Consider the following 16,009-nt stretch of genomic DNA (forward strand, 5'->3'; position numbering starts at 1 on the left):
GAGAAGTCAGGAAGTTAAAACAAGCAAGAGCTGAATAAAGGGGGGCAGTGACATAGCTAGAGGGGGTGCAAAGCACCAAGTTTTGCAAGCAGCCCCTCCACCTCCCTTTCTGGGCCAGGGGCGCAAAACAGAGGCATTTGCCCCAGTACCTCCCTGCATTCACATCTGCTTTGCTCCCACAGCCCAGAGTGACTCCAGAGGGGAGGGGCTGCTTGCATGCTGTGGTGAGGCTCCTTGCAAAACTTAGTGCTTTGCACCCCCTCTAGCTATGCCACTGGGGGAGCATCTTTATGAGGCAAAGGAATGCCAACAAGGAAGAGTGCAAGACAAAAATAGAAACCCCTGGGGGAGAGAGGTCCAGAGGAGGATTAAAAAAAAATTGCCAGGAAAACAGATGTCAGACTTCATATCACTGAAAGAGCCTGGAACACTGTCTGTAATCTCCTACACGCATCAAAACATGCATTTGTTATGGACTGCTGGAGTCTCACTCTAAGGTAATTTATAAATGTGATACCACTCCAGCCTGCATGAATAAAAATATTCTGCGCCATCATTTAAATACTACAAATATGCTGCAGTTTGTCTCTTCACAGTTGTGAAGCTGCAGTCCAATGCAGGCCTTCTGGATGCCGGCTGGTCCCTGCGCAGCATCTTACAGGTATCACTGCAAGCACTGATCCTTGTGCTTTTTACTGAACAGACGCCTGCGTTGGCTCGGTCATGTTGTGAGAATGGATGATGGCCGGATCCCAAAGGATCTCCTCTATGGAGAACTCGTGCAAGGAAAGCGCCCTACAGGTAGACCACGGCTGCGATACAAGGACATCTGCAAGAGGGATCTGAAGGCCTTAGGAGTGGACCTCAACAAGTGGGAAACCCTGGCCTCTGAGCGGCCCGCTTGGAGGTAGGCTGTGCAGCATGGCCTCTCCCAGTCTGAAGAGACACTTGGCCAGCAGTCTGAGGCAAAGAGGCAAAGAAGGAAGGCCCACAGCCAGGGAGACAGACCAGGGACAGATTGCACTTGCTCCCGGTGTGGAAGGGATTGTCACTCCTGGATTGGCCTTTTCAGCCACACTAGACGCTGTTCCAGAACCACCTTTCAGAGCGCGATACCATAGTCTTTCGAGACTGAAGGTTGCCAACAGTATATAATTATTCCGGACATGCTCCCAGTTCAGGCAGTCACTGGGTGAGACAAACCTGTGGTCTTGCCTCTGCATCAAAGGGCTCTGAAGCGGCCCCAGAGCGCCTAGCACTCCTTGTTACAAAGCTCACTCCGGGCCAACGCTGCCCTCGTGGCTGATGGGAGCAGGACTTTGGAGCACATCCTGGGCCTTGCCGGTGCACTGCGGCTGCCCCCTCCAACCACATGTCCTCTCTGAGAACATGCACATCTCCCCACTTAGTGAGTGCCTGAACAGGACTCTGCTTTCCCAGTGAAGTCACTGCTGATTCCACTTTCCCTGCTGTTTACTCATGGCAAAAATAGGGGAACTGTTCACAGATTTGGAGGGGGCAAATCCACCCTGCGGGTGGAGGCTGAGGGCTTACCAGGGTTTTGTGGGGTTTCCATTTATCTTTTAACTACTATTTAACACCATGCTTTGGCATACTTCCAAGCACATTCTAGGTAAAATAAGACAATGCCTATGGGACCACAGGGGACAGCCATATTTTTATCCGTAATGCACCACGAATGATGCCATGTTCTAGAATCATGTCACTCCTTTATTAAAGCCCCTGCCATTTCTTTAAACACTAAGACAGCAGCCAAGGCAAGTCCCAATCGGGATCAGGCCCTGCTCTGCAGGGAGAGCATTTCACCCTTTCCTCTCTAATGGAAAGGGGACTGTTGCAAAGGGAGGTGCAGTAGGTGCCTTGATTGCGACAAAGCTGGATGATCTTAAGCTGCAAATGAACAAGAGAGCTGGACTGCTGGTCCTCGTTCATCTGTCCCTTGGTCATCTACTGCTTGGTGCACAGAAACATCCATCATGTGGCGTTCCATTTCTCCACTACAGAGACAATAATCCTGTCCCATTTTATTGTTCGGTCCTGCTCATTAGAGGGGCTGTGTTCCTTATCTAAGGATTACAGGCATCCTCAGAGCCAGGGAACATGATGCGCACGAAAGGAACAATTTCTCTATTACTCACGCGTGTACACTTGCACTCACACACCACAAGCCAGATAACTCCTTAATATGTTGACACTGACAGATTTTCTTTCTCCTTTCGAAAAGTGGTAGACAAAACACAGCGGCACTCAATGGAGGGATTAGGCGTCGGCACGCCCTTTTCAGCCTGGACCTCGACAAAGGAGATGAAAGGGCAGCTTATGGCGCACTCTCATTACATGGTGCTGCACTGCTCAGGCACAGAGATTGCAGGGGATCATCCTTTCTTAAGGAACCTGTCGCACGGTGTTTTCTGTCACAAGGGCTGCTGCAATCTCAATGGAGCCATTTGCTTAATCCACCTGCAGTGCATTCACAAAATGAGAGTGGAACTGCCACCCAAACAGGGGCTGGAATCACAGAGCTAAGAGGGGCCTGGAGGTCATTCCAGATTTGGGTGTGTGCCCCCGGCTCAGAAAGGCCATTGGAAATCCCCAAGCAGGAGATGAAGGCAGACCCTTCTCCCAGCATTGCTCACCTGCAGTCGGAATTCCAAGGTACCTGCCACTGAACCAGGGGGAAGTGCATAGACATTTAGCCTTTCCTCCATGAACTTCTTCAATTCCCATTCGAAGCCATCCAAGCTAACAGCCAAGGTATCATCACATCTTGTGGCAATGAATTCCACAAACACACTGGCTCCTTTTGTCAGCCCTAAATCTCCTGCCAAGCAGTTTAATTGGATGACCCCAGTTTCTAATGTTGTGAACAAGGGAGAAAGACCTCTCTCGAGCCAATCTCTCCACCATGCATAATTTTACAAGACTCTATCATGCCCCCCACCCCCAAATGCAGTAGCAGCCTTACTTTGTAAGGAAGGAAGTTCAGCCTCTGGTGATGTTGAATGCCATCTTTTGCACCATTTCCAGCTCCACATTACTTTTCTTGAAGTGGTAATCAGAAGTTGATACACAGACAGGCCTGCAAACGTGGCATTTGGCCCAGTGTGTGTGTGTGTGGGGGGGGGGCTGTTCTAAGAGAATAGAGAGGGCTTTTGTGCTTTGTCTCCACCGTGGGGTTTGCCTTGATTGTGATTCCACTGCAAGCTCATGGAACTAACAATAGCAGATGGGTTTTGCCATGAGGGGCAAAACTGCAGCAGAGGTGAAGTAATAAAGCCCCCATATCCTCACACCACTGTTTTGCTACATTTCACAGCTTGCCCGGCACACAAGCATAAAACGGTCCCACACTGGACCACATTCCTCGTTTACAGGCACATTTATCATGGGCCAAAGATGAGAAGCTTCCGTGGTGTGTAGAACAACCTGTCTCATAAACAGGGAACCAAGGGATGATTCAGGGAACATCATTGCCAGGTGTTTCAGGACAGCCAGAAGGAAGGACTTCTGCACAGAGCTCACTGAATGCCTGGTGGCCGTCACTCACTGGATGTCCTTAAAAAAGAAAAGAGGCCAGGGAGTAGAGGCCTGTCAGTGACTAGGAGCCACAATGTGTGGGCCTTGCAAGAAAAACCCTGTGAAGCCCAGTCCTAGAGGAGCTCTCCTATTCAGGGCTCCAGCCAGGCTAGAACAGGAGCCTTCCAGGCCTGCTGGGTCAGATCCAAGGGCCATCTGGCCATCCACATGTCTCGCAGCAGGGGAGAAAGAAAAAAAATGGCACCATGCTTTTTCCTTTTGGGCTTTCCTCTGCTGTTGTGTTATAGAGCTAGAGCAGAGGTGTCAAGCCTAAGGTCTTTTGGCCACAGAAGCTCTTCATCCCCCCCCCCCCCAGAATAACTGGGCTCTCCCAGCACTACCACCTGCTGCTCTCAGCTGTTAAGCCACAAAGTGATGCCTCGGTAGAAGTGGCACTGCTGAAAGGGCAGCCATGGGAGAGCCCAATTATCACAAAGGCTGCCCTTTCAGCCGTGGCACTTCTACTCATTTAGGCATCATTTTGCAGAGCACCTCTCAGATGCCCTCTGTAGTCACTCACCACGGGAAGCAAGAGACACTGAAACAGGCAGCTTTTGGTCAAATTCAGCAGGGCTCTCTATACCTTCTTGGTACTGTGCAATTAAAATATTTTGCAAACTCAAAGTTCTGCATACATGGTAATTAGCATGAATGCAATCCCTGGGGCACTGTAAGTTACACCCACTAATTCATGGGATTGCAGGCCCTGCATATTGGCTCTCAGCAACACTCCATCCTGTATTGGCAACCTTCAGTCTCGAAAGACTATGGTATCGCGCTCTGAAAGGTGGTTCTGGCACAGCGTCTAGTGTGGCTGAAAAGGCCAATCCGGGAGTGACAATCCCTTCCACACCGGGAGCAAGTGCAGTCTGTCCCTGGTCTGTCTCCCTGGCTATGGGCCTTCCTTCTTTGCCTCTTAGCCTCAGACTGTTGGCAAAGTGTCTCTTCAAACTGGGAAAGGCCATGCTGCACAGCCTGCCTCCAAGCGGGCCGCTCAGAGGCCAGGGTTTCCCACTTGTTGAGGTCCATCCCTAAGGCCTTCAGATCCCTCTTGCAACACTCCAAGGTCTCCCCTATTCCTACTAACTGAGAGCTATTAACACAGATCCAGCACAAGGTCTTCTGCATTCAATGTATATATTGAGTGTCTCCATGTGAAGCAAATGGATCTTATCATTGCTATCTTCAATCACACCTAGATTTCAAAGTCAATTTTCCAGACTGAGACAACTGGATGAGAACCCCTTGCTGAAGGAAGCCGCCCCTGGAAGGATCATTTTCGCTGCTGAGAAAGTCTTGAGCAGATGATGGAGAATCAGTGGTGACACACATTCAAGCCCAACAGATACAATTATGCTGTTGAATTAGGGGGGGTGTAAATGCACCCAATGACACCTCTGTGTAATGCCGTAAGCCTCCATTATGTCTGAAGCATTCCTGATGAACGCAAGTTGATTTGATGGCATCTGCTTAATTGTTTGTTTCTGATTAAGCTGGGCAATCTCCTGATTAGAAAGCAGGCCAGTTGATTGCCACTGTGGCTACGCAAAAAGTGCTCTTACGAGAGAGGACAGTTACCTGCCTGACAATTATTTCACGTTTGGAAATGTGATCGACACACTGTGTGAAAAAAGGAAGCAACTGGTTTGGGAAGGACAGTTCTTGTGAATGCTGTTCTTTAAAGCATGCAGTCTTCCTGGGAATGGATGTGATCCTAAAGATGCCCTGGCTTCCTAGATGTAAGGTGCTGGGTATGTGGCAGACCTGGGCTCCCAATCATTGTACTCCTGCATTGAACCTCCTGCGTTACCAGTTCTTTGCTTCCATGTGGCAGACTGAGCTTTGAAGTCCCAGGGTTGCAGTCCCAGGCGGCAGCCCGATCCCTCAATCATCTGATCCCCAGGATCCAATCCCTGCCCACCAGGCCTTATAAAACCCTGGTTTCAGGGCCTGGGCAGCCTCATCACTGGCAGGATGACGCCATGGCCAAGAATATTTCTCCAACATAACAGTGCCTCTCTCACTAGGTTGGGTAACGCAGTAGCCCTGTTTCCGTTCAAGAGACTTTTGTAAGCCTCTCTAAACATGATTTCATGTTCCTTACAGTGAGTGAAGTATTTTCCCATGCCAAGATTAAAATTTGGTAGAGCCAGCAGACAGCCAGACAGAACCTCTCTCCCTCTCTCTCTCTCTCTCACACACACACACACTTGTACATACTCATCTGAAAAGAAACCCCCCCCACACTCAGTTGGAGACCTGGTTTGCACAAGCAGCAGACAAGTTAATAATCCATTCCTAAATGCTGCCACTCTGCAAGATAAGAAGAGAATCAGATTTCTCCATATAAAAAACTCCTAGTTCATGGGAAGCTCTATGTCAAGGGACAGGATTTCCTGAGCATGCCTGTCTTCTCTGTGTAGGAGCACTCAACCATTCCTTCCACCATCTGTAGTCTCTGGTTGTACAATCCAAGAACAATCGGATTGCTTCTTCTGCTGTTCAGCGTAAGAGAGGGCCACACAACAGCGGACGTTTTGCTTGCAAGGTGACGGGTGGGATCTAAATCTCTTACATAAATCAACAGCAATTGGAAAAGGCTGCTGTGCAATGGTTCCCAAACATACCTGGTATCAGACTAATCCGCCACAGCAACCCAACAGTTCCGTCACTGTCTTAGAGACACACGGCCAGAACTTCTGGGAAAATACCTTGCAGCATGTGAGTTCTTTCTTCCCATGGTACACTGACCTCTGTGGTCTTCTCTATGGGCTTCACCACTTGTGATATCACTTCCAGCTTCTGGGAGACTTGTCTGTGTTCTGCAGCCAGGGTAACTATCTGTAGTAATGAATTATCTGTCCATTCAAAGGTAGATTAAAGAGAGACAGAAAATTTGTCACTACAGTTGCCCTCGAAACAAAGCCACAGAATCTGGTTTTCAGCAATTTTCCAAACTCCCGTGGCACACCAACTGAGAATGAGTGTGACTCACCCTGATCCTCCTCAAGGGTGCATGGAGAGAGGTGGGGCCCTCCATCTCCTTGGCCTCCTTTATTCAGCCCTTTTCCTCACTTAGTAGTGGTACTCTTCCCCCTCATTCTGAACCACCACCATGTAGATCCCTCAGTGAGCATCTGCCTGAGGTGCAGAGCCTCCAGACACAAGATGCCCCAGCAGCCCTCGGCCAAGCAACAGCATCACCCTCCACACCACAGCAAAAAGCCAAGTTCAGAGCCCCACAGAGTCAGAGGTGGGATGTTCAGTCAGTTTTCCCTAAACCTGCCCTCTCTCCACTGGGAAACACTGGCTCACTGAATTGTGTAGAGTCTCTCCCTGCCTGACAATTCAAACTCCACCCCCCCCCCCAAAACAAAACAAAACAAACCCAGGAGGATAATTTTTGGGAGAGAGAGCCAAGACGCAAAATCCAAACAAACCCAAAATCTTGCCCCAGATACAAAGCAGGAGACTCATTAAGGCTTCCTTTGGCAGCTTCCTTCATTACCAGCTTCCAGTGTCCTTGCAACATTTATATTAAGGAAGAACCCAGCATCCCTGAGCCTGCCTGCTCCCCAATGTTTTGACATTCACGGCTGAACAGCATTCCACCAAACACTGGCTGGAAATTGCTAATGAGTTCTGCTTTAGGTGGAACAAGGCAGAATTGGCTGGGGGGTGGGCGGCAGGCAGGCATGCTTGGCTGCTGAGTCACCAGTGCCTCTGGAAGGCCCATCTTTCCCCAAGGAAAGCTTTCAGAGAAACAGATCTGTTTGTGGCAAGCAGGCAAACAACAGAGGGGCTGAACCCACGGACCAGAACATTCTCTACCCAGCCCAGAGGCCACAGGTACTGTCCACTCAAGTCACCCCAGTGCACTTCCTGTGTACTTCTCAGAGCTGGGCAGTGGTAGGCAGAAGGCAGCCACTGAGTTGGGAGGGGGCTAGTCAAAACAGGAAGGCCCAATGGCCAGCCTGAGTAGGCAGAGTCAGCCCAGAATGCAGAAACCACTGTTGTTCGGACTTTATGTGGGTTCCTCATGCAAGCCCTGGAGACTCTTGACACCAACTGAAACACCTGTAAGAAGCTACCCTCTTTCCACATTTCCATTTTGATTTCTCATGTCTCCACAAGCCTCCCATGAAAGCCTCCCATGAAACTCAGGGGAAGTTTCTTCAACACCATTCATGACATACACGGCAAAGTACAATTATGTTAAAATATACACACAGAAGCCAGTTGTCAGACCTGACCATGTTCCTGTGGAATCCTTCACTCAGAGTCAAACAGCTTCATTCAATTCCTGGTAATCTGCTGGCAGTTGGTACCTCCCCTGCATTGCAGGACATCACCCAGCCCTAGAAGTCATTGTGAGCACCCAAAGGTAGCACCATGTGGTGAGGCCAAGCTGTTGGGGGCACAAGTGGCTGTCAGTGCAAAGAGTGGACCCTTGGAAGAACCTTGGGGAGAGAAGTGACAGTAATCCCTTCCTTCTGGTAGGTGTAACTGCCAGGGGTCACACTCAATGTGGTATGCCTTCTTGTGCCTTCCACTAGCAGTTCCTGACACACACAGCAGTCTTTCCCCACAGCCTGTCCAGGCTTAAATCTAATGGGAGGGTATGGAGGAGAGACACAGAGAGAGTCATCCAAACACAGTTTTCCAAAATCCTGTACCGAAAGGTCCCTGTTGAATTATGCCAATAATGTTAAAATTTAGATTAGATTACATTTACAGTAATGGAATTTTTCTAAAACCGGTAGCAATTTTAAGGAGCTGACTGGATTTTACGATGGCCCATATTTATTGCATTAACACAGGAGTTTATTTCTACTTTTTTCCAGTGTCGACATCCCACTTTTCTACCACGTGACTTTTGAGGAGGCCAACAACCATCTCATAAAAATCCAAGAAAGAAGCAATCCTCTAAGAACAATAAGAACATTGTTAAAAGCATCTTCTCCAAGGAAGCCCAGCAACACCCAGCCACTGCATAGCTGTCATAAGAACATAAGAACAGCCCCACTGGATCAGGCCAGAGGCCCATCTAGTCCACCTTCCTGTATCTCACAGCGGCCCACCAAACGCCCCAGGGAGCACACCAGGTAACAAGAGACCTCATCCTGGTGCCCTCCCTTGCATCTGGCATAACCCATTTCTAAAATCAGGAGGTTGCGCATACACATCATGGCTTGTACCCCGTAATGGATTTTTCCTCCAGAAACTTGTCCAATCCCCTTTTAAAGGCATCCAGGCCAGATGCCGTCACCACATCCTGTGGCAAGGAGTTCCACAGACCAACCACATGCTGAGTCTTTTGTCTGTCCTAACTCTCCCAACACTCAATTTTAGTGGATGTCCCCTGGTTCTGGTGTTGTGTGAGAGTGTAAAGAGCATCTCTCTATCCACTCTGTCCATCCCATGCATAATTTTGCATGTCTCAATCATGCGTCTCTTTTCTAGGCTGAAGAGGCCCAAATGCGGTAGCCTTTCCTCGTAAGGAAGGTGTCCCAGCCCAGCAATCATCTTAGTCGCTCTCTTTTGCACCTTTTCCATTTCCACTGTATCCTTTTTGAGATGTGGCGACCAGAACTGGACACAATACTCCAGGTGTGGCCTTACCATCAATTTGTACAACGGCATTATAATATTAGCCATCATTTCAGGAAGCAGCTGGGGACATGCGGTGGGTGGGGAGGCAGGCGAGGCAGAGCCTCCCCACTGGAGTCCTTCGAAAAGTGCTGCTGTCGTGTGAGGTGACCAAGCACCGCACCTCATGCACTTATATGGTGGTGGTGCTTTTGTAAGGACACAGTGGGGAGGCTCTGCCTCACCTGCCTTCCCACCCACTGCACGACTCTGGAAGCAGCAAATGCTGGCGAAAAGCAGCACAGGAATGAAAATAATTCCATTTCCAAGGGTGCTTGCAATCATCACCACACATTCCAGCATTTTATTACACAATATTATTGCGCAGTCTCCAAATAAATGCAAACACACAATATAGTACCTCGTGTATTAAGTACTCAATGGAAATCGCTACAGCAGGGCCATTCACAGCCTAAACACACAGGGGTTCCAACTGGGGCGGCAGCACCAAGCATTAAACGTTCCCCAAACAATGAGCAAAGAGAAGGGAAAGGAGTGAGGACGGAGTGGTCTCCAGCAGTGATGCAGCTAGGTGGGAAGTACTGTGGTAAGTACTGCGGGTACCGCAAAGCGCCACGTAGCCACCCCACGGCTACTCCACTGACGCCCACTGAAGGTGCACATACCTGTTTTGTTCGAGAGCCTGAAGGACACCATTTTGTCCGAGATGTTGCACACGTTCCGGACTGAGGCGATGCAGCTGTAGTTGGCGTAGTCCTGCGGTCGAAGGTTCTTCAGCTTCAAGATCTTGGTTTCACCCTGTGGCCGGCAGAAGAAGCAACACTGAGCGATTCCAAGAACGATAACCAGGTAATAAAGTTAATTGCTGGAAGAAGGGCCAGCTTTAAGTTAATTTAAGCTCCCATTTGGACCCCTGTGCCTAAGGGGCCCCCATGCTAGGATAATCTGCTTTACAGCCCAATCCCATGCATGTCTACTCAAAAGTAAGTCCCATGGTGTTTGATGAGATTTACTCCCAGGAAAGGGTGGATAGAATTGCAACCTTAGTCTTGTCAAATACACACAAGAAAACATTTCAACAGACATTTTGATTTCCCCCCCCGATACAATAATATTTCTACTAAATCATTTCACACTCACTAAAAGAAATGGTTTTATAACTGTTTTTCAAAAGGAATCTACACATTTTGTTTGTTTACTTGTAGATTTACACATATGCAATTTGTGTAAATCTACAATTTTTATATCAAAAGGCTATGGGCCTTCCTTCTTTGCCTCTTTGCCTCAGCCTGTTGGCCAAGTGTCTCTTCAAACTGGGAAAGGCCATGCTGCACAGCCTGCCTCCAAGCGGGCCGCTCAGAGGCCAGGGTTTCCCACCTGTTGAGGTCCACTCCTAAGGCCTTCAGATCCCTCTTGCAGATGTCCTTGTATTGCATCTGCAATATTAACTCACATGCACTTTTGAAGCACACATTTTGAAGGCTTTCCATTCTACCACAGAGACAGAAAGTCTATCATAAATTTTATTTACTGCATATCTATCAGATTCTGCAGACTTTGGTTTGAACCTGTGGACCCACAAAAACAAAACAAAAGTTTCCAGTTGGACCCTGCAGCTCCTAAGGCCAGACCTGCTGTGAAGAAACCCCCTTCATGGGCAGTAGGGGAATGGAGTGTTCTTGGATGTAGTCCAGCAAGGTTCAGCTCTGGTCCAGCAAGGCTTCTGTGGGGGCTTGGAAGATTTTCTGGATGTTTAGTTGGTGGCCAAGCAAACTGTGTCTGGGTGACAGTGTGTCTGTGGCAGGCAGTGGAAGGCTGGTGGTGACAGTGGAGGGAAGCTGCACAGTTGAGAGCTGTAGAGGTGGACACTGGTGGTGGAAGAAGGGAAACCTCCCTGAGTGGGAAGGGGCTCCCCAGGTACCAGTGTAAAAGTCACACTCTGGGGAGGAGGGCGAGAGAAATGCTTGCGTCATGTTCGCTTTCGCCTGGGTAGCCACAAGCTCACTTCCGCCTGGGCAGCCATACTCTGATCTAGGCATGGAGAAGCAGGACACACAACCTGTGTCCTGGTGCCCTCTGCAACTGGCAGTCTGAGATAGCCTACTTCTAAAATCAAGAGCTTGCACATACCTATCATGACTTGTAACCCATGATGGACTTTTCCTCCAGAAATTTGTCCAATCCCCTCTTAAAGGCACCAGAATGCAGGCTGTGACTTGTTGCCTTGTGTGCTCCCTGAAGCATTTGGTGGACCACTGTGAGATACAAGAAGCTCGACTAGATGGGCCTATGGCCCGATCCAGTGGGGCTGTTCTTATGTTCTTAACTACAATTCCCAGGAAGCCTTGCAAGTCTCTTGTTACCTGGTGTGCTCCCTGGGGCATTTGGTGGGCCACTGTGAGATACAGGAAGCTGGACTAGATGGGCCTATGGCCTGATCCAGTGGGGCTCTTCTTATGGCTCAGTTAGAGCTGCACTTGCTGCTGCTTTGTTTCTGAGTGTAATTCAACATGCTGATTTTGAATTCCAAAGCCCTGTATGGTTTAGGGCTGGGATATCCAAGAGATTACCTCCTCCCTTATGAGACAACATACCCCATGAGGTCATCAGAGAGAGCCCACCTACATGAGGGACCTTCCCTGTGGCAGTGCCACAGCTTTGAAACTCTCTCCCACTTGAGCTGAGAACTGCTCCCTCCAGTAGGAAGTCAAGACTTTTCTGTTTCTCCCTGCCTTTTTTCTTTAACTGTCGCTTAGCTCATCTTGTTATTATGCGGCCACTGTTACCTCCGTTTTGCTCTAGCAACCTGGAATGGCTCAGTAGGGGAGGGGGACGGGGCCGCTTGCTGCCTCAGTGAGGCACCGTGCAAAACTTAGTGCTTTGCACCCCTCTAACTATGCTACTGGGCAGAACCACACAGCCCACACCACTGTAACCATCAAGCTGCTGTGCTGCTTTCAACCTTACGTTTCAGCTCAACTTATTTTTAGATGTTATGCAAATAATTCCACATGGATAGGAGTGGAACCTGTAAGAACAAAGCTCTCTGCTGAGTGGCAAGACCCATTTGTGTCTCTGTCCATAAGGGGGTGAGGCAGCGCTCACAATATCTTGGGCATGAAAGGCTTCCAGGAACTGGACTCTGATCTAGGCCTAGAGAGCTAGATGTCTCTGATCTAGACGAAGAGATGACAAGCCAGATGCGTCATGGCCAAATGTGAACAAGCTTAATTATACCCCCACTGCCACCATCCCAGGCTTTCCCAAGGTTCCCAGGGCATAGCCCTTTAAGGTCTTTCCAAAGGTTACCTTTTAGGAAAATTTATAAAAAGAGGAGGGTTATCACCTCCAATAATTCCCAAACAAAAGAAAGAAAGGCAGATAAGAATGTAATAGTATAAAAAGGGAGAAACCAAAAAAAAACAAAACACCAACTCACATTTACCACAACGACATTGGCAGAATAAAAGAATCTTTGCAACGTAAAATACAACTAAGACATATAAACATCAAGTGGTTGTATAATACAACCCTTCCAATTTAAACAATCAGTACAATACAACCACAAAAGATTTATAAAATGATTGGGAAAAGACAAGCTTAACCACCAAACTAAGACCTTATACTGCTTAGTTCTTCCACACCACCAAACACTCTTTCTGACCCTCCCCTCCCACTATCCTGAACAGCAAAAGAAAGAGAAGAGAAGAGTTTCCTGAGTTTTTATCTTCCAGCAGAAACCCGCCGACTTCCTAATTGGATAATGCTAATTCCCTACCTTTTCTTCTTCATTCAAAGTCAACTCTCCCTCTTAACTCCCCCCCCCCCAGAAACACAAAACAAACTTTCAAGGACACAAAGGGGAACAAACACAACTTCACCACAATAGGCAACAGGGATTGTGGGAGGGGGTGTGGCTTAAATGGAAAACACAGGTAACACTGTTTTTGGATGCCTGGGCAAATGCCTTTGTTCCAAAGCAGATACCAGCACACGCCACTGAATCTAAATGCCCCTTTTTGTGACAAGTGTGAATTAAAATAAATCTCCCTGCTGACCCTCAAATAAGGAGCAATGTGAAAAGAGAGGAATACATGGATATGTCCCTTCCTCCTGTGAGGTCTCCTCACTCCCAGCCACCCTGGGTCCCTTTTAGCCGCCCTGGGTCCCTTTTTGGGAGAAGGGCAGGATAAAAATAAAGTTTTATTATTATTTATTATTATTATTATCAAAAGAGGAGAAGAACAAGACACGGGTGTTCTGGTCACTGTCATCCATGCCCAGACCTAAAACCTTTTTCGCTGTTGGGCGAAGGGAGGTCTTGCTTATTGTTTTTCATCTGCTCTCTCTGGGTTGTTTTCTTTAAATTGTTTTCATGTCTATCTTATAGCGCAATCCTATCTTGCGCTGGAACAGGCAGGTCAGGAGGGCTGTGCTGTATCCAGCACGAGAAAGGGTGCCAAAGTGGCTCAGCCAGAGGTAAGGGGAAACTCTTCTCCTTACCCCCAGATAAGCCACTGCAGCCCCTATGGGTCTTTCCTTTGGGTGCAGACACAGGGCCAGTGGGGACTGAAGATAAAAATAATAATAAAACAGGTATTTATATACCGCCTTTCTAGGTCCTCAGATATCTCCTCAGACTTTATTCAAGGTGGTTTACATAGGCAGGCTCTTTAAATCCCATAGGGATTTTTACAATTGAAAGAAGGTTCTATCTTCCAAGAACCACAACATTCAGATGTTTCTTTCTGATCTGGCTTCACATTCTGGCCTCCATCCTCCCACGCTCAGAGCAGATGGAAATAGCTCGGCTTCAGCTTGTCAGCTGCTTCAAGGTCGCACGGTGGCCTCCAACTGGCGACCTTGTGGATGTTATCTTCAGGCAAATGGAGGCTCAACCCTCTAGACCAGACTTCCTGCCCAGAGATCCAGCGTTCTCTGCTACAAAACCCCCACTCTGGATTCTCAGAGCTGTGTGCTGCCAGGTGCTGACCCTTGTGGGGTCTTAGTGCCAGGTAGGTGAACGTGATTCTATCTGATGGGGTGTCGGACATCAGAAGTGCTGTAGTCATCTCCGTCTAGGGTTGTTCTGTGTTTGTTCAGCCTGCCTGCTGTTTTGATGTGAAGGGCATGGCTTTTTCATGGCTGTTTTTCTCTGTTGCAAATATTTTTGTAATGGTACACTGTTCTAACGATCACGTGATATCATGTTTGAAGTTTTGAAATTCCAAACAAAGCAGGCCAAATGTTTGTTGAATAAAATGCATAGATAAGTAGAGCCTTGCTGGACTTACCCAATCTTGAACAGTGCGTGCCAGCTTACCACCAGCGGGTATTGTCACACACATACCGTAAGGCACGTTTGGGAGCCTTACTGCTGGACCAGTGCCCGTGCTACCCAATGCTGGTGGGCGCTGGGCTAGTGCTGTGCGGGCGCTCGGCCTCTGCCACTCGGCACTCACAGATTGCCAAGCCGTGGCACGGTAAGCAAGGGTGGGGAGGGGGGAGGCAGGTGGAGGGCGGAAAGAGGGCAGGGAGGAGGCGTGACGGGGAGGCAGGAGGCGGGAGGCTGGGAGAGGGCGGGTGGGAGGTGCGCCGGGGAGGGAGCGGGGAGGGAGGGAGGGAGGCGGCTTTGCACCACCGTATCCTGTCTGTTCGTGTGGGGCTCGGCGCCCTACACAAATGCCTTTACCATTGCGGGTCTACTTCCCTTACCTGGGAAAAGTGGACGAAAGTCCCCTTCTCCTGAGGTGCCCCATGAGGTAGCCCATGATGTGCAGGATCTGGCAGCAGCCATTTTCAGTGCCACTGAAGCTGCATGCCACGGGAGCTCAGGATTGGGCTGTTAGTGAGTACAGGATCCTGCCTCCTGCAGTGACCAGCCATATTCCTCTGGGAAGCCCAAAATATATATACCGAAAAAACTCCACAGTCAGGGAATTAGAGGACAGGTCCTCTCGTGGATTGAGAACTGGTTGGAGGCCAGGAAGCAGAGAGTGGGTGTCAATGGGCAATTTTCACATTGGAGAGAGGTGAAAAGCGGTGTGCCCCAAGGATCTGTCCTGGGACCGGTGCTTTTCAACCTCTTCATAAATGACCTGGAGACGGGTGAGCAGTGAGGTGGCTAAGTTTGCAGACGACACCAAACTTTTCCGAGTGGTGAAGACCAGAAGTGATTGTGAGGAGCTCCAGAAGGATCTCTCCAGACTGGCAGAATGGGCAGCAAAATGGCAGATGCGCTTCAATGTCAGTAAGTGTACAGTCATGCACATTGGGGCAAAAAATCAAAACTTTAGATATAGGCTGATGGGTTCTGAGCTGTCTGTGACAGATCAGGAGAGAGATCTTGGGGTGGTGGTGGACAGGTCGATGAAAGTGTCGACCCAATGTGCGGTGGCAGTGAAGAAGGCCAATTCTATGCTTGGGATCATTAGGAAAGGTATTGAGAACAATATGGCTAATATTATAATACTGTTATACAAATCAATGGTAAGGCCACACCTGGAGTATTGTGTCCAGTTCTGGTCGCAACATCTCAAAAAGGACAGTGGAAATTGAGAAGGTGCAAAGGAGAGCGACTAAGATGATTACGGGGCTGGGGCACCTTCCTTATGAGGAAAGGCTATGGTGTTTGGGCCTCTTCAGCCTAGAAAAGAGGCGCCTGAGGGAGGACATGATTGAGACATACAAAATTATGCAGGGGATGGACAGAGTGGATAGAGAGATGCTCTTTACACTCTCACATAACACCAGAACTAGGGGACATCCGCTAAAATTGAGTGTTGGGAGAGTTAGGACAGAC

At 48.8% G+C, this 16,009-nt stretch overlaps 1 protein-coding gene across 1 annotated transcript in view; it reads right to left on the reverse strand.

Moving 5' to 3' along the window:
* The window catches only part of MDGA2 (MAM domain containing glycosylphosphatidylinositol anchor 2), a 385,901-nt gene that overhangs the window by 166,624 nt on the left and 203,268 nt on the right, over positions 1-16,009 (reverse strand). The window contains 1 exon segment of the mRNA XM_066630339.1: positions 9,873-10,005. Within this exon segment, the coding sequence (XP_066486436.1) occupies positions 9,873-10,005 (133 nt within the window).

The sequence above is a fragment of the Tiliqua scincoides genome, chromosome 1 (genome assembly GCF_035046505.1).
Source record: "Tiliqua scincoides isolate rTilSci1 chromosome 1, rTilSci1.hap2, whole genome shotgun sequence".
Lineage (NCBI taxonomy): Eukaryota > Metazoa > Chordata > Lepidosauria > Squamata > Scincidae > Tiliqua > Tiliqua scincoides.